At 37.2% G+C, this 23,967-nt stretch overlaps 1 protein-coding gene across 1 annotated transcript in view; it reads right to left on the minus strand.

Moving 5' to 3' along the window:
- GABRA1 (gamma-aminobutyric acid type A receptor subunit alpha1) overlaps window positions 1-23,746 on the minus strand; it is a 38,161-nt gene extending 14,415 nt beyond the window's left edge. Inside the window, exons 1-5 of the mRNA XM_062587088.1 lie at window positions 23,659-23,746; window positions 19,847-19,959; window positions 9,992-10,059; window positions 3,966-4,186; window positions 2,400-2,482 (exon numbers count right to left, since the gene is read on the minus strand). Coding sequence (XP_062443072.1) covers window positions 2,400-2,482; window positions 3,966-4,186; window positions 9,992-10,059; window positions 19,847-19,959; window positions 23,659-23,732 — 559 coding nt within the window. The 5' untranslated portion in view covers window positions 23,733-23,746. The remainder of the gene's footprint in view (window positions 1-2,399; window positions 2,483-3,965; window positions 4,187-9,991; window positions 10,060-19,846; window positions 19,960-23,658) is intronic.
- Window positions 23,747-23,967: the final 221 nt, after the last annotated feature.

The raw sequence follows: 23,967 nt of genomic DNA on the forward strand, positions 1-23,967 counted from the left end.
TATGTACAATGGTGAGTCCCATTTTCATGCTTGGACCATACTTAAGTCCATTTGTCCGGTGGGAGCTATTCCTATTTATATCAGTAATTAAATAGCAATTGAGACTCTATAATCTGACAATTGCGATGTATGACCTGATGAGGAGGATCACGTTTAAGGCCCGTTCGGGGCTGTGAACTCATCCAGCATCTGCAGTAAGAGCGTGTTGCAGGACGCACCCTGCTCTGCACCGTGCAGGTCCCAGGCGAGAAACTCCCTGGAGATTAGCCGGGGAATGGAGAGTTTCTGTGAGAACTCCTTGTGCTGGCCCCGTGGCCCTCCCCAGCATTTGGAGCTGTTCTGTGGGTGTGATACTTGTGTGAAGGACTGCTGTGGGTTTAGGACAGCTGGCACGATAACTAGCTAGTATTCAGAAGAACAAATAAAGAATATAACATGTAAAACATGACAGGCTGCACTCCGAGCTTAGACTACTAGTTATCACCTCTGGTGTTAGGGTAAGATATGATCTTTCAATCAGAAATAAAACTCTGATTTTTCTTCTGTTTCTCTTTTGTTCATTCTAAGAGAAATAATATTTATTATGAAAAAAGACGTTTTGCAGGATAAAGAGGAAAGTAACGTAAGATACAAACAATACATCTGCATATCTTTTTGCTGTCTTGTTTTTACTCTTTGGTGTGGTTCTGGAGTTGTACTCACATCTATGTTATCTATCCCCATTTATCCATAATTTCTGCATCTCTTTCTCATTTCATTGAGGCAACATTCTTAGTGATCTGGAAAACCTAGCACTTCTTGAGCCAAGACTACTCTAATCTGGGACACATTAGGCCAGAAAGAATTGAGTGTAGGAAAGAAATACAAGTAGGAATTCATATCAGAGAGTCTCTCTGGTGTTTTGGGCTTGACTCAGTGGTATATGAATAGGATGGTAGATTTCTTCACCTGTCTATACAGATTTGGTCTGCTGGTTCACATTTGTTCAAAAACTGTTGATGGTTGAGCTGTTGGTGGCCAGCACCTCCCACATCTAGAAAACAGCTGGCATATGCTCTGTATTGTGCAATTCAAAAGAAATTCAGTCCTGTGACCACTCCTGAGCTAACCAGTACTCACAGGTGATCCCTGGAGCACAGATTTGCTGGCACTGATGGAGGAACCACTATATCTATTTGCTCTTTATTAGTTGGAGGAAAGCTTCTTTTTTTCCCCGTCTATTTTACAGGAGATTTGGAAAGATTTATTTGAAGTCCTATCAGGAAACTTAACATCCAAGTAGTAAACTACTCTTGTCAGTTATCCTGCAAGTTTGTTGTTGCTTTTTATTCTCTAAATCTTATCTAGGAGACTAGTAGCTCTTTAAAGGCAACGTATCAACCCTTTTTCATAGTAAACATAGAGCTAGCTATTCAGTCCAAAGTAAATTATCGCCATGTCTGGTACCCTGTGAAGAATGAATTGGGTGTTTTGTTTGGTGACTTCTAAAATAGATCAAGCCACTAAGTACCCATTATCAGTGAAATGACCAATTTCTACTGGAAAAAAATAGCCATTGAGGAAACAATTTGTACACTATTACATTTTCCACTCATTTTGTCTTCCTTGTTTGTGTTGAAGCAACTGAAGTGAAACGGCTCCTAATATTTTTTATTTAAAGAGTTGAAGGGTTGTTTGTTTGGTTTTGGTTTTATTTTTTTTACTTAATTCGTGAGCTAATATATTTAGTTGCATTCCCAAGAATCAACATCATGTTGGTTTTTTATCAAATTAAAGTTTGGACTTTCTGAAATTAGTGTCAGTTATTACATGGAATTTCAGTTGCATTAATTTTTTTCCAGTGTATTCTCTAAATTAAGGTTAAAAATCCTGCAATCTCTCTCCTGAGATTTTTGATTTCCAGAAATGTCATATGATTACCATTTTCTGTGGCAGGTTGACATCTTCACTTGAGTTAGAACTTTAAAAAAAATATGAACACTTTAGAATATTATACAAAATTTTGTTCAAAACCTGACCAAACAATAGGGGCAAGGGAATTATTTTCACCTAAACCAATTCAGTTATCAATGGTCTATATTACTTGTTCTGTAATATCAATTTTATCACTTAACAAAATAAAGCAATAGTGAGGTTAACAGTAGTTTCTGTGTGTCAAACCATAACTCAGTTTGGAGTGCAGTCATTTTTCTCCTTTACACATATCCAGGCATGACATTGGAAGATATTTAAGATACAAGGAAGTTCATTATACTAAATATGTACATAAGGAAAAAGTACAAGCCCGTAAGAAGAGTGAAAAATACACAAGATTTAAAACCTTGAGGTTTGCTCAGTTGCAAAATACTTTTGTAACGTGGCCTTAAAAGGGAGAAACCTCAATTTAAAAATAAACTTACAGCTTCCAAATTTCAAGGGGCAAGCATGTGCATCCATGGGAAAGTCTTCTAAATGCATTGGACATTCTGCTCTCACAGTCAATCTATAATGGATTAATGAGCAAAAGGACACATTTATTCTAGTTTCATAGAAATAGCAAATAGACTTCTATTAAGACACACAAAATAAGTATAGCATGACATTTGTTAGTCGGTTAGTAAGCGGCTAGCATGGGTTGCCTGGTTGCCCAGTGCTGACGGACATGCATGGACCTAGCGGTGCACCTGGCTCTGCCCCTGGACCACGTCTCGCTGCACAGCAGAGACATGCTCGCAGTTACAACTTGGTGTGCGGATTAAAATCTATTAGAAACTGGAATCATTTCCTTGCTGCCATCATTAAACTGGCCCACTCTGGATGTTCAGCCATTTGCTGAAATCATTTTGTTGCCTTCAGCTTGGGTGCAAACAGGTTCCTCAATAAAAGAGATCAAATGAACTAGAAACGGTTCCTGAAACAGTCACATATCACACATCAGCAAGGAATGGACAGTCATACTTGAATACCAGGCAAAATATTTCGTTAAGGCACTTGTAAAGGTGAGGAAAAAGAAATGGTTATGGCATAAGAAAAGAGACTTATTTGGACAATGTGCTGCAAGTAGCACGCTTGTGGATTAAATCCCTAACATCCGTTTAGGAAGACAAGAAAAATTGACCTGGACTTGTATAACTACCAGCCAAGCAGATTTTGTCCTAGCCTAGGCAGTCTTGAAAGGTGTTTCAGAAGAAATTGAACATATTTGACAGACTCCCAAGAGCCTGAAGACACAGTTTTCTCCAAATACTTGTACTGTTTTTAAAAACATTTTATAATTGTTAAAAAAAGTTCAATGTTATGTACTAAGCTCTCCGTCTTGACTTTGAATCAAATGAATCATGTTATACCTGATTCGATTACCAGGGAGACATAAACGGAGGAAATGTTGCTCTGTGGAAACAAAATGCCAATTTTGTTTATAATTTTAAATTTTATTTTTTTTAATCTAGAATATTCTACCACTGTGTATCATAATTAAATCAAAGGATTTATTTAACTCCTCTGCTGATGACTGTTAGCTCAAGTTCAGTTATCCATGCGCTGAGCTCTGTGCTCATCTGCTAGTTTTTAGACTCCGTTTTCTATAGCATCCAAAGATTAAAGACTCGTATATTTGGTCAGGCTGGCTAGATAATATATATTAAGCTTTTAGGTTTCCTGGTACTTTGAAGGTGGGATTCTTGAAAGCATATCCAAATTAAGGTCCACTGGAAGCTGGCTGGTGCCTAAAACTCTAGGCACCTTTTAAAAATCAAACATTAAGACACATCCACGAAGTGTAAAAGGTGGCATAGCAGGAGGGAAAAAATTAACACTGCAAACTCCACAGTTTTTCCATCATCCTACACCCTATTGTGAAAATAATAGCTAAGTAGGAATCAAATTATGCTCGAGAAGAAACCTGCCTGTTTCTTGTTTGGAAAATATGGTGCTTTAACAAGTTAAATTGTCAAATTAAATGAAGTATATTTTATTTTAGGGCTCACCTCATTGTATACAGCAATGTCCCATCCTCTGTTATTCGTAGTAGTTTATTTGGCATCGTCATGTTATGAGCCACTGACTTCTTTCCATTGTGGAAAAAGGTATCAGGTGTCCAAATTTTGCTGGCCATTAAATTATTTAACCGGAGAACAGTCATAGGTCCTTTGAATTTTAATCTCTCATCTTTCCAGCTTTGGCGGAAAAATACATCTATAGTGTACTCCTATATCAATTCAGAAAATAGGGAAACTCTCATGATGTAATATCTTGCAGTACAAGAACTTGATAGGTATATTCTTACCGTTCCCTTAAAAGAAAGACTATTAATGAAATCAGTAATTATCAGAACATGTATTCTCTATATTACATCCAAAATATCTGAAGCTGGTTATTAAATAGTTACAATATCATTACTGTGTTCAACAGAATAAAAATTTGGGAGAATTGTATATCAAAAGTTAGACAATTTGCGATATAACATTGTAGAAACAAAGTAATTCATCCTCTTCTCATTTTCCTTTCCCCTTCCATAAAACTGTAATTTAAAGCTTTGGATATTGAGCCATTATGCGCAGCGCGAGGAAGAATATGTCTCTTTGTCTAAAACAAACCTGGCGAGACAGGATCTTGCTAGTGCCTTTTGTTCTAGGCGTCTCATTAGCATAAACCTGTAGTCAGCCTGGGAAAAGTTCACAGATCACTGAAATTACGGGGTCTGATTTATGAGAAGTAAAACAGCTCAGTGGGCCAAATCATTGGACTACGGAGAGTGCAAGCTGAGGCCAGTTTTGGACCAAGAATTATAGTTCGGTCACGCAAGGACTGGAGCAATGTGGGAAGGGACACAGTAGCTAGTTCAGTGTACACGAGGAGAATTAAAATAACTGGCACTCACTAAGAAAGGAAAGGATTATTTGGCATATTAGAAAGTGATAGGAATGGAAGTTAAGAGGTTAGGTTAGAAAACATGTTTTGGGGTATTATAAATAAAACATTGAATAGTTCCCGAATGGAGTGAGGTGAAAATATGAAAATCTTCTGTGGGTACAGTATAATGCTGTATTTTCCAAGGAAAAAAATGCCACTCCAACACAAAATTGAAGTATGAGATTACCCTGCCCTTTCCATCATTCATTGTTAAGATGTTGTGATGAATGTCAAATGTAGCTGTTCAAAATTACCCTGAATGAATCTCTTGGCTTAGAAACTAAAGCTTTGCTGAGATCTCTTGCCAAAGGACTGATAGCAAATCCTGAAGGAAAGTGGCTCGGGCATACACACAGCTATAAGTAAAAGAGCTGCCCCAAGGAATATGTTAGTGAAGAGAAGCATTCTGGAACGAATATGCAAAATTTGACCGTAACAGATTTCCTCAAACTTGTGATTTTTGTTTTAACAAATCACAACATAAATAGTTGTGAGCTGTTTATTCTTCAAGAAATTCTCAGCAAATAAGAAAGGTGACTCTGTCAGTGCATTTCTCCTGTTTTCAGGGCATAAAATGCCTAAATAAATATCTTATGGACATTAAAATGTTATAGTTCCATGTGGTGGTCTTATTTTGGTTTGATTTTTTTTTTAAACTCTGATTCTCTGAATCATTTTGACATATATTTATCCACTTTTTTAGTCACCTGCTCAGTGAGCTACTGGAGCCTGGGTTCGTTTGGCTCCAGTGACAGCAGTAACGTGCTTACAGCCAACTACTCGCTGTAAGATTTTGCTGGATCAGGGCCTTGGATTGAGCTACGTGTGAAATCTTGTCCCAAGTGTGCAGAGGAGTGGAAAAGAGAGAAGCAGGTTTGAAGGGCAGCAAATGACACAAAAATGTTGGGTTTCCACCATATTTCACTAGCATCACAGAAGATTACCTCCTACACACATGGGGAAGGTAAAAGACATGCCCAGAAGGTGACATCATTTCAGTGTGAATTTTAGCCATTCCCTTTCTGTAAATTGGTACTGCAAAAAGGAGGGAAGTGGGTGGTGTTACAGGTTGAAAGGAAGGAGTCTGGTTCTTCACTTTATGTTTACACAAGATTCTTAAGCTGAAAAGGCAGAAAGAGTATAAGATATTTGATAAGGGATCTGACAGTAGAAGACAAAAAATCAATTAAAAGATAGCTGACAGGTTATGCCTGCCACAGACTACATGTTTCTCTATCCTAGGCTGTTGCACGATAAAGCATAAATTGGCTGAGCTTTCTCACCTCCTTAGTTTCCACTACACTTTTTAACATGAGCAATAATTCTGCTTAAATGAATTCTGACAGAGAGCTGATTTTAAGATCAGGTCATCAGATACTCTTATTCCAATTAGGGTTTTTTTCTGCAGGAGAGCGCCATACAGAATAAGGGAAGAGAAGTATTTTCCCCAAGCCATCTACTGTCACTCTGGTCTATGTGCAAATAGATGAGTCAGAGAGATTCAGACTAAACTCTCCACAGAGGAGAGTATTCATTCCTTAGTGTGCAGGTAAAGAAAGAAAATCCTCTCTGCGCCTTGGCAATAAATTGTACGGTATAGCATATTTGTAACATATTGGCTTAAATATGAGATCCAAGTTGGAAATAATTTAACATTTTCTGTGTTCCCTAATTTATTTACATTTTATCTCTCCCTGAAGATAGTTGGTTTATTCATAGAGTAGAACTCGTCATGGTCTGTATTATACTGGAAACAGGAACCTTCCTGCAGGAAGGGACAAGACAGAAATCCTCTCCTGAAGAGCTTACAGTACAGAAACAGAGGGAACGAAAGTTTAATAGAAAAAGATAGTTCTATCTTTATGACAAAGGCCAATTTTAAAATGTTCTCATTCCAAATGTTATTATTATTTGAATGTAAATCAAAATCTTCACAAAAATAGTAAGGACAGTTATCCTAATTGATTGAACTAATCTACTGATTAGTTGAATCCATGATCTGAGATGACGCCTGAAAACCCACAAAACTCTTCCAAAATAGATGTTATTGCTTTAGAATAAAAGTGCTTTTCTCCTGCTTTATTCACAGGTTTAAAAAGGATCCAAGACAGTCTCTGTACAGAGTAGCAGGTTATGTCTATACTGCTCTTAAAGAGTGTCTTGAGTGGGTAGGAACACCATGTACTCCCTAATATATCAACCTACTATCTATATAACTGCCTCATTGGATTCTTGCAAACAGATGGTCTAGGTATGCCTGGTGCCTCACTATGGCTGTGGTTTCACAACATATGGCGTCAGCTGGAATAACTCATTCCCAGCTCCCAGCCGTCAGTCTGGGGCTCCTAGAGGAACCCATCCTTCTCCCTAGTGTGCCAATACAACTGCTTCTGAGGCCTCCCTGTGACTGAATCTCACAGTTCAATCTGCATGAACAAAGTCTGGTTGCTGGGGCAATTCTGGGGTGGCCTTCAAATGATAGTGCCTATAACCAACATGCCGTATGCACAGAGGACCTTACACTGAATTTGCACTGAGGTTGAAACAAATGAACTTTATATTCCGGTAAGCTCTTCGGTATATCTTTCTCTTTGTGTTTGTCTCTTATTTCACATGTATTTTCTTAAGCAAAAGAGTCAGCATGAGTAGGCTGCGCAGACATTACTTTTTAGGAGAGGTGAGTAGGAGTTTTATGCTAAATACCTATCTGGAGTGCCTTAGGTTTCAAAACATGTGAACACTTGTCTCTGTGTTTCTTGTTCACACACTTTATTAAGAGACTGATGATGTCTTTCTCCAATATTAAGTAAGTGAAAATCAGGAGACAATGTGGTATGGGATCTTAAATTATTTTTGAGATTTTTTTTTCATAGGTAGTGATTGCTTCTGCTATAATAATTCACCTATACTGAGGTCAATGCTTTTCTTTCAAATGCAACTATTTCTAATTTTGGAAGTAGATTGCTTTTGACATCAGTATTTTATCCTTCTCTGAAGTCCAAGTCCCACACAAATACCAGTTTTCCCAGGAATATCAAATTAACTTTACCTTCTGTTTAATAGTTTTATTACCTAAATCTGCCAAATATAAGTAGAAGTAAGTAGAAGTAAAGGTCCAAATATGATCTGATCCATGTGCATCAGCAAGCCTATTGGTTGCTTATAATATTACGTCTACATGCAGGAAAGCATCTATGCCCATTCATTTGTTAGCCATTCATTTTTGGAGTTGCATATTAAATCTGACTCAAGAGAGCAAATAGTAGTTTTGCAAGGCAATTTGTAGAGAACAACTCAAACAAATATCAATCTGAAGAGTATTTTCATCTGCCTATATCGATTAGTCTGTTCACCTCCCACAAACATCTGTCCAGCTCAATAATTTAAAGGAGCTTAGTTTTCAGAAAATAGGTAGCTACCTCCCAAAAAGAGGTCTCTTCAAGGCCTCTCAAAAAATGGAACAATCTCAAATCACTTTTATACTGCAGCTGCTAGAATTTTAATTCAAAGCCTATTCACTTAAAAAAGATATTTTAGTTGTATGCTTGTTTAATTAAAGATCTCAGCTGGCACCATGGTGGCTGGTTACCTATTTGCATCCCAAAATGGGAAAGCAAGGTGAAGTGCTTTGCTGAACTAATCACCAGAATAAAAATAGTGGATGTCATTGGTTTCTACCAAGCTTTAAACCAAGGACTTTCTACCATTTTAATATATCATTTACAGTAGTAAATAGAACTTGTAACTTCACAAGATTATCACAGGTAGAACAGAAAGCAAAAATCATTGAAACAAACTTTTTTAGTTATTATTCTCCATTGTACGCTTCTTAGCTATAGCATTGTATATGTGCACTGTGGAGACTACTCAGTCATTAGTTGAGGTGTTTCCCTAGATTGTGTGTCACTAGCAAGACTTCTCAGCAGAAGGACTGGTCAAATAATCTGTGCTTCCAAGTAATCTTTCAGGTTTAAACATCATGGCATCAAGTGCAATTATAAATTTGGTTGTAATTTTATGACTGTTATTATCGAAGCCATCAGGAAAATGCTTAAAGTGCATTTAGGAACATAATTGTCTTGTACAGTTACTCTCCTGTTATTTCCTCCCTTAATATTTTTGAGTGGTCAGAAACATGTTATTACCTGGTGTTTAAGGCCTGTCAATTGTGTTAGTTCAAATTAAATAACTGACAATTTTGTAGTGATAAATGGAACATTTGCTTTTCCGTGATAATTTGTCCTCTTACTTTTCTTTCCTTTTTCCTTTGGTGAGTGTCTTTAGCTGAATGTGGCTAGCTACAGGATTTAACTGTTTTGTTCCTTTTTTTTATCATGTAAATTAATGAGAATGTTTTCAGCATTTATCCTAACACAGCATCCAGTAGATATTAGAAAGTACAAACCAGGCTTTCCCTCTCAAGAGCAACCTACTTGTAAGAGCCCCATTTATATGGAAAAATTTAAGTACCTTATCCGTATTTTTACACAACTTTTAATATCTCTTAAGACGAGAGCTCACAGCAGCTTCATTCAGTTTTCTGAACTGATGAATCCCCTGCAGTTATCTAGCAATTTGATTTTCATATTCATGCCATAAAGAAGTGACACTAATTCTCTCATTAATCTTCTCTTTCAGCAGCCAAGATCTAGGAAATTCACTTCCCATTGATCAGTAGCTTTTAATATAAAAATACAGGTTAGACCGTACGGATGTCACACTGTAGGCATGTGCTAATTGCATTTTAAGATGATGGTCTTTCTCGGCAAATTGGATCAGTGATGTGCCAGCTAGGACCTGAGTAATCATTATCTGAAGAGTACTGATCCAAACCCTAATGCATTTCCTAATATATTATGCAGCAAATATAAGTTATGTTAAAACGCATTATTAAAGTCACCGAGGCTGCTAATTTAAGGGCACTTAAATGTAGTCACAGCTAACAATAATGGTTGCACATAAAAGCTGACAGCATTATAGGATCAAGGGTGTGAAAAAACAGCCTTAAAAGGAGTAAATAAGTTATTGCAGAGATTGCGTATCCTCCAAATTAAAAAGACAAGAGAAGATGAATGCTGTAGAAATGTAGGCCATCACTTACCATATCATGGTCTGAAACAGGCCCAAAACTGGTGACGAAGATGTCAGTCTTCACTTCAGTTACACGCTCTGATGAAGCAGGAAATTAGGACAGTGAGTGTCTATCAACAGCCTTCATTAGAGCTAACCACTACCAATTCTCACAATAAATAGAAAATTTATTGGCTTTGATTAGCCATTCTAAAATTGGTCTACAATACAGTCATGATAATTTATTGCTTCTAGATGTAATTTCACAGTCAATATTGTCAGCAACATTTTTTATTAGTGTTTCCGTAAAACTTTTTGAGACATGACTTGTGATGCCAAAGTATAGATGCCATAGTTCTGCTGCTGTGTAAATCTTTTTACTCCTCGACTAATGAAGCTTTTTGCCTGACATTATAAACAGTGCTGAATATTTTACATACTCAGATGTCGTATCGGGTATTTGATGTTTCTGGGCAAGCTGAATGAAGGTCTCCAATAATTAACCCTTGGCTTATGCATTATGTATTTAGTATTGAGACACAGGAATGTAGAAGAAAGAGAGAGAGAGAGAATACATTAGGATGTATAAAAACATAAAGATATTTTATTGGCATGAGTTAGAGATGGCTGCATTACTTATAACTGCAATAAACAAAAAACAAGATAAAACTATTCCCAATAAATATCAACTAAGCATCTCTACTATGTCTTTTTGACATCTACATAAACTTTCTATTTTGTAATCTTGTAATGTTTTAAAATTGATATTGACACTGTTGTTAGATTTCCTTCAAACTAAAAAATTTGTTGTACAGGCCCCAATGACAGATTAGCGAAAATAATTCAGAAATATATAACATGTACATAAAATAGATTATAGGCACATGCCATATCTTAAAGTTGGACTTCTCAGTGATTTTCAGGCTGTACTTTTGCTCAGTGGCACAGTGCCCTTGGCCATTTCACAAGTACCTTGTGATTTTAGTAGTCGCAAAAGAGCATTCAGCCCGAGACACCCGAACCGGTGCTGATTTCCAGAAAGAGCCAAAGCATCCGCCTTCTGCAGAACCACTGGTGAAAGTCCCTCCGAGAGACCTGCAAGGTTAACCTCCCTCCTTCCTCTCCTCCCTCTCTGTACACGTTACCAGCCACTCCTGAACACATTGGTATTTTCTAGGCTGTACATACCACAAAATTCTCACCCAGAATGGCATGTGTCAACATAACTCGATTGATTTAAATACATCTACAAGGAGTGACACCACCTGGAGGCATAAACCAAGCAGTGCTGAGTGGAGCTAACCCCATCAGCTTTCAGAATTGAGAGTCACGCAAGTCTGAATATTTACTATACTAGTACACAAACTAGCATGGGTTTTTCTAATAGAAATTTCAATTATAGAAGAAGGATGGATGCATTTCTCAAATAGCTTTCAGATAAATAAATTGAGAAATTTGGAAAAGTAGAAGTAATCTCCCCCAAAAGAGGCTAATATGACTCAGTAAAAAAAAGTCAGGCAAAAAACTATCATAAGCCTAAGAAATATACATGGGTCCGTATTAACTATATAATGGTATTTAAATATTGTAAAGTAATTAAGTGGAAAAAATAATTTAACAGAACTCTCTTCAAGTTCAAAAGATTCCAAACTGTTGAAATATGAATATGCTGTTCTGCCTGAAAATAAACAAGATTAACTTAAGCTCTGACAAAAGAGGAGTGAAAATAAGGAATCACGATTAAGCAACAAATAACAATATATATATTTCTATATATGACCCAAAAGTTATTATAAGAATGAATGTTCTAAGGTATACACCTAAGTTTTTCACTACTGCACTTGAAAAATGTCTGCAACTTATAAATCTCTACAAATGTAAGTAGTTTAATGTAAATGTGCTTAATATATCATATACAATAAAATATCCCTTTCCATGAGACAGCACTAATCCAGATGTAATGTTAGATCTGATTCTATCATTCTTATAATGCACTGAAAGACACTTGTATACTGTTAGCAAGTTAGTGCAAAATTCAGTTGATAGCAAAAGTAATATTCAGCATTCGTTTTGAAAAGTCAAAGGATAAAGTTTCCAATGTATTATTTCTAGTCACAGAAAGCAAAATACTGTAAAGTGGCTGAGTTGCCTGATAATGTCTTTTGTATTTGAGGTATTTCATATCCGTGACTGAGAGGTGTACAGACTACTGTGACTGCTGACAAAAGCAGTGGATAGGTGAAACTTCCTCGTTGGCTAGCCAGTGAAATGAATGCGTGACCTTATCATCGTTTACATGCTTTTTAATTGGCCTAAAGAAATTTAAGTGCTCCCTTGACATCTAATTGGCTCTGGACTTAATCTTAAAGTTCACAGCGAGAATTTAACCTCCTATTACAGGAAGAGGCATGTGGTCATCCAAAACGTATTGACTTGGAAGAAGTGCTCTCTCTTTCAACCCATCACTCTTACAAAAGTTCAAGAGATGAAAATCTCAAGATGAAGCAGCTGGCAGCAAAAGAAGATGGAGATTTCACAAGGTCCAGTAAAACGTTGCTGAAGAGATTCTTTAAGTTCCAGCTACTGAGTCATCTCTTCTTGAGAAGAGTGAGAAACTAACATCATCATGAAACCTGCTAGAATTCTGCATATTGATAATTGAAACTCAGGTGTCTCTTTTGAAGATCTTTCATTTTTACTCTCCATCTCCTTTCTACTGAGGCATTTCCACCAGCATTAGGAGATAGTCCCAAGACAGCAGATGTTGGAAGCAATTCAGAAGCAATGTATTCATCCCTTAACAATATAAACTCAAAGTCCAATCTGAAGCAAAATGCTGGTGGTTCTATTTAAAATAATAGAATGAACTGATTTACCTTACATAAACACGAATTATACTCTTTGGAGCATATCATGTGGTGTATGCTGAATTCTAAAAATCATTCTAGAGTTTTAAGAGACTTATGGTCATAATAGAGAGGTTAAAGCTTAAGGAAATCGCTTGGAGGAAACAAAACGGAAACTAAAGGCTTCAGCAATAAGATAGAAGATTTCCAAGAGAATGGACAGATGACCAGTGCCTTTCAAATGGTTTATTTTATCCTTGATGTGTACCTCATTTCCAAATACATTTAAAAAAATGTGTATGAGCACACTAAAGAAAGATGAGCCCCTCCAAAGCTGTGTGGAAGTTCTGAAATTTTTGTTTACTGTTTTACTAATTAGATGATTCAACCATAGTTTGTTAAGAACTCCAAAAGTTGTGAGTCACTCCTGCACAGGACATGGTTTACTCATACAGTTGGGTATATATTTAGAATCAAGGTTAACCATTTTCAGTTTGCAACTTGATTACCATGAGAAGTTTTAAACACTGCTTGAAATACTCACATTTTTTTTTCAGAAACCTCAGATCCTGACTATATTCAAAACCTTCACAATAACCCTAAGAACTGGAGAAAATTCTTAAGCCACTGAACAAAGCAAACTGGCCAGGAGCTGCTCTAACAGCTGAGGATAAATCAATCAGTTGTAAAACATGTTAACCATGTCTCTTGACTATAGCATCCGAATCAACAATAGGTGATATAGGCGTATCTGTAAAACTGATAAGGATTCCAGCTTAAAAAAGGTAAATTATTAGTAACTTTACATTATGTTTAAGGAGATAAACTGTAACGCAGCCATAATGTTTGGGGTCCAAGTCATTACTGATCAGCAAAATCTCAGGAATATGTGAAATACCTTATTTGCTTTTTATGCTTTAGTGCTAAATATGAGAGGAAACCTCAAACAGATTTCTCTCCAAGTTCAACACACAGAACAGACTCTCAGGCAGTAAACCAATTTGCACCAGTGGAAAATGGTTTTGGTCCACATATATATGTGAGAGCATCTGTCAACATGATGTCAACATGAATTACTGTAATTTTACTGTTTACAACTACTATGTTTTGCTAATGATGTTAAACTCCCAAAGTTAGTAAGTAAAAACAATAAACACTTCGATTTAAACTCCCAGGGGGCTCATTATTTCTAGAATAATGATTGAATTGCAAATTGAGAACAAGAGAAAAAAAGCACAGATATATTTAAACAGCAGAAAATAAGCTTATTTATCTATAGAAAACCATTTGCTTTATATTTTCCTTTCTGACCTGTTTGTATTTGAGCACAAAACTTACTTGAATTACTCATTTTAATAGTTTAAACTAATGCCATCTTTTTGGATAATGTGTCTGTTCCTATGCTATGTCCTGTGTAAGCGTGTGCTGTAATTATAAAGATGGAAAAAGGTTTTCTTATGGTTTTAAATTAAAAGATTAGATGCCTGTATACTGTACAATATTACTATTAAAAAAAACCTCACGTAGACTAACTGCCCTGGCTGAGCCCAGGAAGTATCGCGATTGAAAAACCACCACAAAGACTCAGAGAATTTTGTGCCTCTTCTTTTGCAACAGTAGGGGAGACTAGAAAGGGAGAATAACGCGCTGTCCTGCGCCGATGCAGCCGGGGCCCGTGCAGCTGCCGGTCGGGGCAGCTCTCCCTGCCGCAGTGTGGTCCTTTATGTCAAAGAGGTCCCTACAGAGTGGAAAAAGAGACCATTTTCTTATAGGACTAAGTATAGGATCTGCTCCTTATTCCTTTACAAGATTACGAGTAAGGGTGCGGTATGGGCCTGTCTTTTCAGTAGGGTCATTTAGGCTTAATTTAATTTATGTTACATACATAGACCAAAACCATATTTTCCCTAAATTTTAGTGCAGATCTGAATTCAAATCCCCAAATTTCCTTTGGGACCTCAATCACCTTATTATATATTTATAGATAATGTTCTCATAAAAATGAATTTGAAAATGTAATTAACATAATACTGTCAGGCTTACTCTCCATCACTTTAAACATAAGCATTCTGTGGAAGTAATGAATTGCTTGGGATAGACCCGTATTCCATTTAGGGATAGTCACACTCGACTTTGATATACATCACACGGAAGAGATCAACAAATAGTTTTCACTTACAGCATGAAACAAGCACAATTCTGTTCAATACTGAAGTAATGGTGATAATCTGTTTTGGGATGATCTAATGTGTATTTGACTCAACAACAAAATGAGATTCCATTTAGGTAGCTTCACTCTGATCTTCCTAATGAAACCCACTCTTCACCTCTGTAGTTCTGTATTAACAAATCTTCTGTCTTTGCACAAAAAATCCCCTTCAAATGGATCAGCCACATTGACAATTATTCAAGCTAAAAGATCAGAGACTGCCTGACACCCTTTCGGTGTAGGGAGGGCACACGTGCCAGTACACAAGCGACAGTCTGAAAATCTGGAGCTGCAGCTGGCTGCACCTTAGTGACCCTCAGTGTGCGGTACCGAGCCCCCGCCCGTCGCAGGACCCCTCCGCCACTGGCTCGCCGAGCCCGCCAGCGCGCCCTTCGCCGCTCGCCTCCTTCGCCGCACCAAGGCAGCCCAGAACGAAGTTCAACGGCGTATTCACTTACCCCAGAAACTTGGTTTTTCCATTGTTTATTATTGCTTTTCAGTGCTTTTAAACTCCCACTACAGAGACAGGGATCTACTACAAGAGGTCACCAAAGACTGACTCCACTTTTCCTTTGTATTTGACTCTTCTCCACTGCTATCTGATCCTTTATTTTGTTCAGGCTCGTGTATTTGAAAAGAGCTCAGCATCTTTATTATTTAGTCTATTTTTGATCACCCCTAGTTCTGGGATCCAGATAGTTCCCACAGAAAATTATGCTATTACCTTAATGACTTTACTGTTTGTTTTTTTCCTTAATGTCAGACATGATTTCCTCTTTCTCAGCTTCAATATGTTACTCTGTGTAACTCCTCCTTCCTGCTTTTTGTAAATGATTATCCTCTCATAGAGCTAATAAGTATCCTCTGGAGTGGTTCAGAATGTTTTACATTCATTTGGAAAGTTCTATTTTGCAGACACAAATAACTGTAAATGTAGTTATTTGTCTGGGTTTAGAGATGGGTACAACAGATGCTTATTTCCTAGCGATGTCTGACTAAGTGACTATGCCCACATATGAAGGAGGCAAACAACTAAATAATATAATTTACATCAATAATTATTGATAGCAGATGTAAATGTGTCAATGCATAACATAGCGCTGTTAAAAAAATGTATTCTTTTTTTGGCACAATGCCATTTATTTTTTAAAAATAAGCATATTCAGTTTTCTCCCTGGGTCACCTATTCCACTTTTTTATATTCTTTATAATGAAAAATTATTCCATCTTTGTTTAATGGCAGAATTCTCAGAGCTGCTCCGTTCATTTTGGGTATGGCCTTACTGCATTATTTGAGGAATAATAATTTTCATTTCCGTACTCTATGGAGCATATGTGCTTTTCCAGTCTCCCTTTGAAGTGATACCTCAAAAAAAATCTGAAAAAAGAAAAGGCTTAATATCTTACTACTAAATATCATACACTAATATATACTAATATATACACACTAATATAACTACTTAATATCAGTGTAGCACTCATTCCACATGTTCTGGAAGTGTGGGGTCAAAATTCTGCACCTCTAAATTTTTCATTATCTTAATGCTCCCCCGTATAATCTGGCTTGCCAATGAATATATAGTATAGTTCTGACAATATATCTATATAATGAGAGCTCGCCAAGAGAGAGAGCTGGCTTCATGGTGCCTGATCTGCCACGGAGATCTCCACTAGTACATAAAACTGTTCACCCCATTAATAAGACGTTTGCAAACTCAGGGTAGAGAAATATCACGGGGTTTATCTTGAGAGGGAGGAAATTGTTTCTATAAGTGAGAAAATTTATTGAAGATCAAACATCTTTTACAATTCATTGCATCATTTTTTTTTTTTTTTTGTGTCACACCTTTTTTGTTACTGAATTCTCCATACACAAGGAAGGTGAAACAAATGACCTGACTGGCTACCTTTTCTTCCACAGCTGAGAAAGAGAGAAATTGATTCTGTTTTTTTATTTCTGTTCATGTACAGAATTCTGGGTCTTGTAAGTGTATCTATTTGGAAAGCTGCAGTGTATAAGGAGAGCTTTTACAGGGAAAAGTAGAGCGTTTTCTGCAATGTGGCTCTTTCTGTAGGAGAAAACAATTGTATCATATATTGTTTTGCATCATCCACTGTTTCTCAGAGGGCACTGAATGAAGACAGTAGACAATTTTGGATAATCAGAAAAGCGTGTTAGAACATAATCAGTGGTACACAGATTTATATTGTGCTTGACACAGTGTAAAATTTATCAACATATTTTGCCTAATTTCTCTCATAGCTGCATCATTATATGGAATGAATCAGTTTTAGACCTAATTCTATGTATCATAACACAGTGTTGTACTGGTAGTTTTTGTAGCTTTCTTAACTTTCTCTTTAGCTTGGATAAAATCTTGTTCTGATTGAAGTATTTTATAAGAAACCAGCATTGGCTTTGTTGGGAGCAAAATGAATCCTCCATTCTTGCAAATAGAGTTAAAGCTCCCAAGCAGCAGACCAAGCAAAAAGAACAGCTGAAGGTTTTGAGCTTCCATCGCCAAAACCCATGCTACATGGGATATATTGATTTAAACATATCAATGGTTATTTCTATGTACAGACTGTTTCAGAATATATTTCCCCATTATACAAAAAGTGTCTAAATCAAGAATGTCAAAATTACTTGATGTTGAGGTTATTAGGCCATCTTTAGATACCTCAACAAGAAAGCATTGTAAAGAAGAATTTCAGAGTTCCCAAGCAAAAGCTTTATTATAAATTGGCATCAAATTTGAAAATATTGGCCCAGATGTCCATCTTTATTTTTTAAAATCTACCATTTATATCTTTTGAACAACACATTATCCAGCAGTCAAAAGAGTAAAACCACTTCTTACTACATTTGTTTTTAAACATGCATTTGCTGCCCATAATTTCATCAGATGGGGGATTTTTTTAGAAGCCCTGATATGTTTAATTCTAATATTCTGAGCTCAGAAATATGATAGATAAATTCAATTTACTCTGCTAAACTGACAACATGAAGCTATTCCGTACCGAGCGATAAGGAAATTGTGATATTCCAGATCCTTGGCCCAGAGAGGAACATGCAACACTCAATTCAAGAAAGGAAGGAAGCATGTGCAAAGACGATTTTACCTTCTCAAAATCTTGGTTAATGAAACTACTCCAATCCTGTTTTCCCTCCTCTCTACTCTTCTGCTATACTCATTTTTGCTTTAAGCTGCCAGTAATGCAAATGGCTATTAAGGTTTGTGAAGAGAGTCATTTCCTACTATAGAAGCAGTTACATTACACAGTCTCTGCATCAAGAGTAAATTTAAACTGGGCTAGGGGATCCTCTCCCGAGGTTTGCAGACCTATTCTTCCAGTATGCCCTTGATGTCTGGCTTCAGAAAATGTCTCTATAAACACCCACCCACCAGCTTCTGCAAAAAGATCTCTCTCACACTTAATATGAAATGCTTAGGAGTTCTTTAAATAGCTGCGCAGAGAATGAGAGAGTAATACTTCTTCCTGCATCTCCTTTTGTTTGCTCTTCCAGCAAGTGTAAAACAAATCAGACTAGCTACAAAACTCATATAAGATATCATCATGTGCTTGCATTTTTCTTGTAGACACATACCAGAATTTATACGGTTTACAGTTTCATTTATTTATTGCCTTCCGTGCTATGTTTATTTACTATGGTGTAGCAGCTGACTGAATTCTACAGCTGTATTAATCAAAGATTAAGGAGCATTTACTTGTAGGGTAATCCAAGGGTTTACAAGAAAGCAGGCAAAAATACTGGTAGATGAACCCAAAAAGTGATTCTTACTTACTGCAAATTCTGAAATCTTACTTACTGAAAATTTTGAAATCCCTCCCAAAAATTTATAGACCAACGAAGTTTTAAATGTGTTTCTCAGAGAACACTTTATAACCACGATGTTATCTGCAGCCATTCATTAAAGTCAGTGATGTTAAACTACGGAAGAAGTCAGCTCCCGACTGAAGAACCATTGCAAGATGGTAGCCTCAAACACAGAATAACTAAGCTTATTTTTTATTGTCTTTCTTGTCATCCCCGGGAGACGGGACAAGAATTCTTAATGTAATGCACTGCTCTTCGTTACCTGAGAACAGGTTGAACTGTACGTGGGGGGGACAGAGATTTCCTTTCTTTCATTTTACCTTCGGGAGTCAGAAAGACCCAAAACAGGCCATGGGGGAAAGAAGAAGCCAAGCCAAGCCAAGCTTTGGGAGCGCCAAGGGGAGGCTTCGCCACAGCCGTTTGGTAAAGAAATCGTCGCTGTATCTCTTCTGCATTTTTTTTATGGATTCGGCACTTTGAGCAGAAGGAGAAAGACATTTTTACCGTGCTGTGAGGACAAAATATTATGGAAACAAATCTTGAGATACCTTAGTAGAAAAAAATCCTATAAATTTCTCGGAGACTTTTACGTGGCTAAGGTTGGTTGATGTTTTCCCCTTCAGAACCAGCCCTCTTATGCAAATAGTCAATGGGGTTTTTGCTTGTTTAGACATGTCATTTAGGCCTGATTCATAAACTTTTGTCATTTGTCGGGTCCCAGGTCTTTTTTTATTAATTTTTTTTCTTGACACTTTCAAAATTTTAGTGGGCAGGAAGCAGTTTTCTTGAATTATCAACATTGACTTTTCTTCTTTTGGGGAAGTGTGTGTAAAGTGAGACAGAGAAAGGCACGGTATGTCTGAAAAAATGGATATTGAGTATCAACATTATTTTATAACTGAATGGAAGCAAGTATATCATGGAAAAATAGCATTGTTTAAAATGATTTTTTCTCTAGCATGTAACCTAAAGAATGACAATGTAACACACCTCCCAGTCCCGGTCTCAGGCGGTTATCGTAGCCATCCAGCAGGCGATCCAATATTCTGGTAAATACTGTGGTGTTGTCTTTAATTTCATCTTGCAGTGAGGTTTGTCCATAGCTGAAATGCAGAACAGGTAACACTATAAAACAGTAATCCACCAATAACCTTACCAAACAATAATTCCAAAATCTGTTTAATCTTGCTTATACTGATTTATGATCACAAAATCTCCTCCAGAAAACCAGACTGTAGCACTTTCTAGGGTCCTTTCACCTAAATCTTTTTTTTAAATTATACATTTCTAGTAAAAGCTTAGAAAAACAGTACACTTTCGCAAATGGTGAGCAAAGAGAACTTCAGTTCCTTAATGTTTTTCTCATTATTCATAAATGGTTATAAAATTCCAATATGTATTTCTTAGTAAAAGGCTCGTTTATCAGCAAAAGATAATGTGTTTAATTTATAATAGTTACAAAGTGTTTCCATATAAAGAAGAACACAATTTAAAACACTGATATTTAAGGACTGGGAATATACATGAAAACAAAGAGAAAACAAAAAATACAGAGATGTCTTCCTTTAGAGTACAGAAGAAAATCATGTGAGAGTATACTTCCACAGATCAATATATAATTTTCCTTCATTTTATTTCCCATTTTCCGTTAGTGATTAGATTTGGAGGAACACCTCCAACTTTTCCGTACAAATGTGCAATAAAACCATCTGTTGACATGGCAATCTTTCATCTCTGTAAAGCTTCACTTACAGATCCCTAATGTGATCATTCGAACTCAGTCAAAGGTCCCCCAGATTTGCCCCAATAAGGAAAACAGAATTCAGCCCTTTGAACTCGACGACTGAAATCTTACTTTCATCAGTACAAGTAGGATTGAAGTCCTTGGGCATAGAAGTGACTGACTGCTCCAGAAGGAGATCAGAATCAGCCTTTTTCTTAAATCTGAAACCTTCACCAAATACCCCGTCATAGATAATTCCCTTCATCATACATTACAGTTGTCTTAAAGCCAAGCCAACATCTTTTTTTTTTCTGTCACTGCTGGAAAACCTTCCATTATAAACACGGGCGGTCATCGCGACTGAACCCAAAGACACTGCTCTCAGAAACACCATTTTGTCCCTCGCGTTACGGCCAAAAAGCAGTGCAGGGTCCGACCCTTTCTTTCGGGTCCGGACACCGGGGCCCCGGCACGGTCCGCGCGCGCTCTGCCCACCGAAGGCTGTCGTGGGGGTACGGTGATGTGTGACGTGATCTGGTGCTATTGAAATATCTACACATGCTTTCTCCACTAGCCGCATCAACGTTGTTCGTGCATCTCACATGCATAAAACAGAGAACGGAGGAGGAAAGGCACCCTGGTTATAGGGCTTTTTGTTGTTGTTGTTGTGCAGGAAATAAATGCTTCCAGGTTATTTTGCAGTACAGATTTAAATAATTAATGCTGCAAATCTAAACATGTTTCAGAACTGTCACTTGCAGAGTTTTACTAACTTTTGATTATATCTCAATAGGTTGTGGTTTGTTTGCAGAACAGTTTTCAGGGGTTTTATAATGAATATAAATTATGGTTTCTGATGAAGAGGTCAATATCTCTACCAGTTTTTAAACAAAATACTCTTTATTCTACACATATCATATGCTTTGACTTATTAAAAATAGTATGAGTTATACTTATAAGCCAACAGTTAAATTTTAAGTCAAGGAGGTTAACATTTTTGTATTTTTTCTTTCGCATTTCCTACATGTCACCAAATAACAGTTCTTCTGCTGCCTCCAGTGTGCAGTATCTCCTACAGGATCTTCTCCCGTTCGTCTTAGGTAAGGTTGCAGTTAAGGACTCTTCTTGGATTAAATCCTATATTAGCGCTTCTTGGCAGTAGTCAAGCTGCTGTGCACACACATTTCAAGGATAGCGGAAGGTCACCAGGGTTACGGTGCCAGAAGGGTGTGAAACCCCTTCCCCGGGTCTGGGGCAAACAGGGGAGCGGGTCTGCCGGCGCGGCGTGCGAGGCAGGGCTAGGGGCAGGGCGGCCGGGGCGGCCGGGTGCCGCAGCCCGCCGTGCCTTTGCCCGTCCCCCACCGTGGTTCCCCCAGCCGCCGTTACGGCCGCTGTGAACCGAGCAGGAGGACGCCGAAGCTTTGTGCCCAAATAAAGTGCACTCGAATGCCATACAGACTGTGACCTTTTTTTTTCTATCATAACACTCATTAAAGTAGTCTGCATATTTATCTTTTTATGACACGAAGAATTTAATGGAAAGACTGTAGTCATTTTACCTAATTCACCAATAGTTCTTTGTAATGAAGAATTAAGAGCCCTCCAGAAGTAAAGGCACATGAAGTTGCTGTGGCAAAATGGCTTCAAAGCTGGATATATTTTAGGTAAGGTGTGTATATTGTGAGGAAAATGTCAAAGTTACTGTATGTGACTGTTGTTTCATATTAAACCACTGTATAATAAAACACTGTGCGCTAACTCCATCTACAGGTCATTATAATAGTGACACACCATATAATTTTTAAACATTAGTCTAATACATTTTAATTCACATATTAAAAATGCACACACATTCATTATATATATATGTATGTGTGTGTGTGTGTGTGTGTGTGTATGTATTAGATATGTAGCTAAACATGTTTTCACAAAATTCTTTAGGTAGACCAAATGAAGTATCTAATGAGTACTTTAAGTTCTCACCTTTCTCAATATATTATCAAAATAAAAGTATTTTTTAAATGTCCTGTCTATTCAATATGTCAATGCGGCTACACCAATCACCTGTTATTATTCCTATTCTTTTAGAAGAAGCACTTGTGCAGGTGGACCTTTGCGCCCTCCACTCTATTTAAAATCTGCAAGCTAGCCCGGAGATAAGTGCAGCTGGAGCTGCTAATGCATAAGAAGACCCTACTGCCATCAAGGTACAAAACAAATCCTTTAGGGATCACTAGTGGCAGTCCAAAACCTCTCCTACTGCTTTTTGCTCTTTAGGTAGCATTATTTCCAGAAGATTAATATTTTTAAAATACGGAAATGTATCTGTGAGCTTTCCCTAACGCCTTTACTAACATTGAATGGCAGCAAGTACTTTACTTCAAGTATACTCCTATCTGTTTTGTAGTGTTTAGCTCACCTGCTAGTTATTAGATGAAGTGTTGTATGATTACAAATTGCTCCTAACACTAATACTCATCTGCAGTCATGAGCTCAACATACATTTTGTAGATAATTGCAGCAAGATGGGCCTTTCAAATATATGAACTATTACAGATTTTTGTGCCTACAAATTCTTCTTCAGACAAGCAGCCCCCTTGCCTTGGAAGGGCTCCTTCGGATCTACAAGAACAGGTACTAACTTTGGACCCAATCCTGACTGAGCCGCAAAGTTAAAGTTTTGCCTCTGCTTTCAGGGAAAATAAGGTTAGTAAATAACAAATAAATAAATACACTTTTTTCCTCTCAAGAAACTTGCATCCCATTTGAAATATTGAATGAACTGAACAGATATTATTAAGAGTCGAAAGGATTGCATAGGTGTTTAAAAGATCATTTAATTTTATTTTTTTCAGATAGCTTTTGTTTTCTTTACAATACTGAAAAAAATGTTATTCAAATAAACTGTAGTTTTCTTTCAATCTTCTCTTACGTAGATTTAGCTGGGATTTGAATAGGGATTAACTATCCCCAATACACTCAGTAGTAACACAGCCTATGCAATATTTCTGTCTTACAGTGCTGTATTAAATTAAAGGTTCCCAAAATATATTGATGTATTAAAAAAGAGCTCCCCCACCTTCTTTCAGTCAACGCATTCAGGAGGAGGCTCCAGGCCCAGAGGCAGTCGCAAAGCACCACGAGTCTCTTCATGGTGGGCTCTGAAACTAGAAGGAAAATAATCATCAGTGTTCCTTACATTAAAACAGGTTCTGGAGAAAAAAGCAGCCAGATTTAGGCAAATTTGCAGAATACTTTGATGTCAGGCAATGACCTCACAACACTGTAGCTCATGGCAGGCAACCTACGGGAGCGTGGCCTTGTCTGTTCCCTGCTTACCTTCCGCTCTGGGACATGGAGGTTTCGAGCGGGGTCTGCTTTGTGGTAA

Source organism: Rhea pennata, chromosome 14 (assembly GCF_028389875.1).
Source record: "Rhea pennata isolate bPtePen1 chromosome 14, bPtePen1.pri, whole genome shotgun sequence".
Taxonomy (NCBI): Eukaryota; Metazoa; Chordata; class Aves; order Rheiformes; family Rheidae; genus Rhea; species Rhea pennata.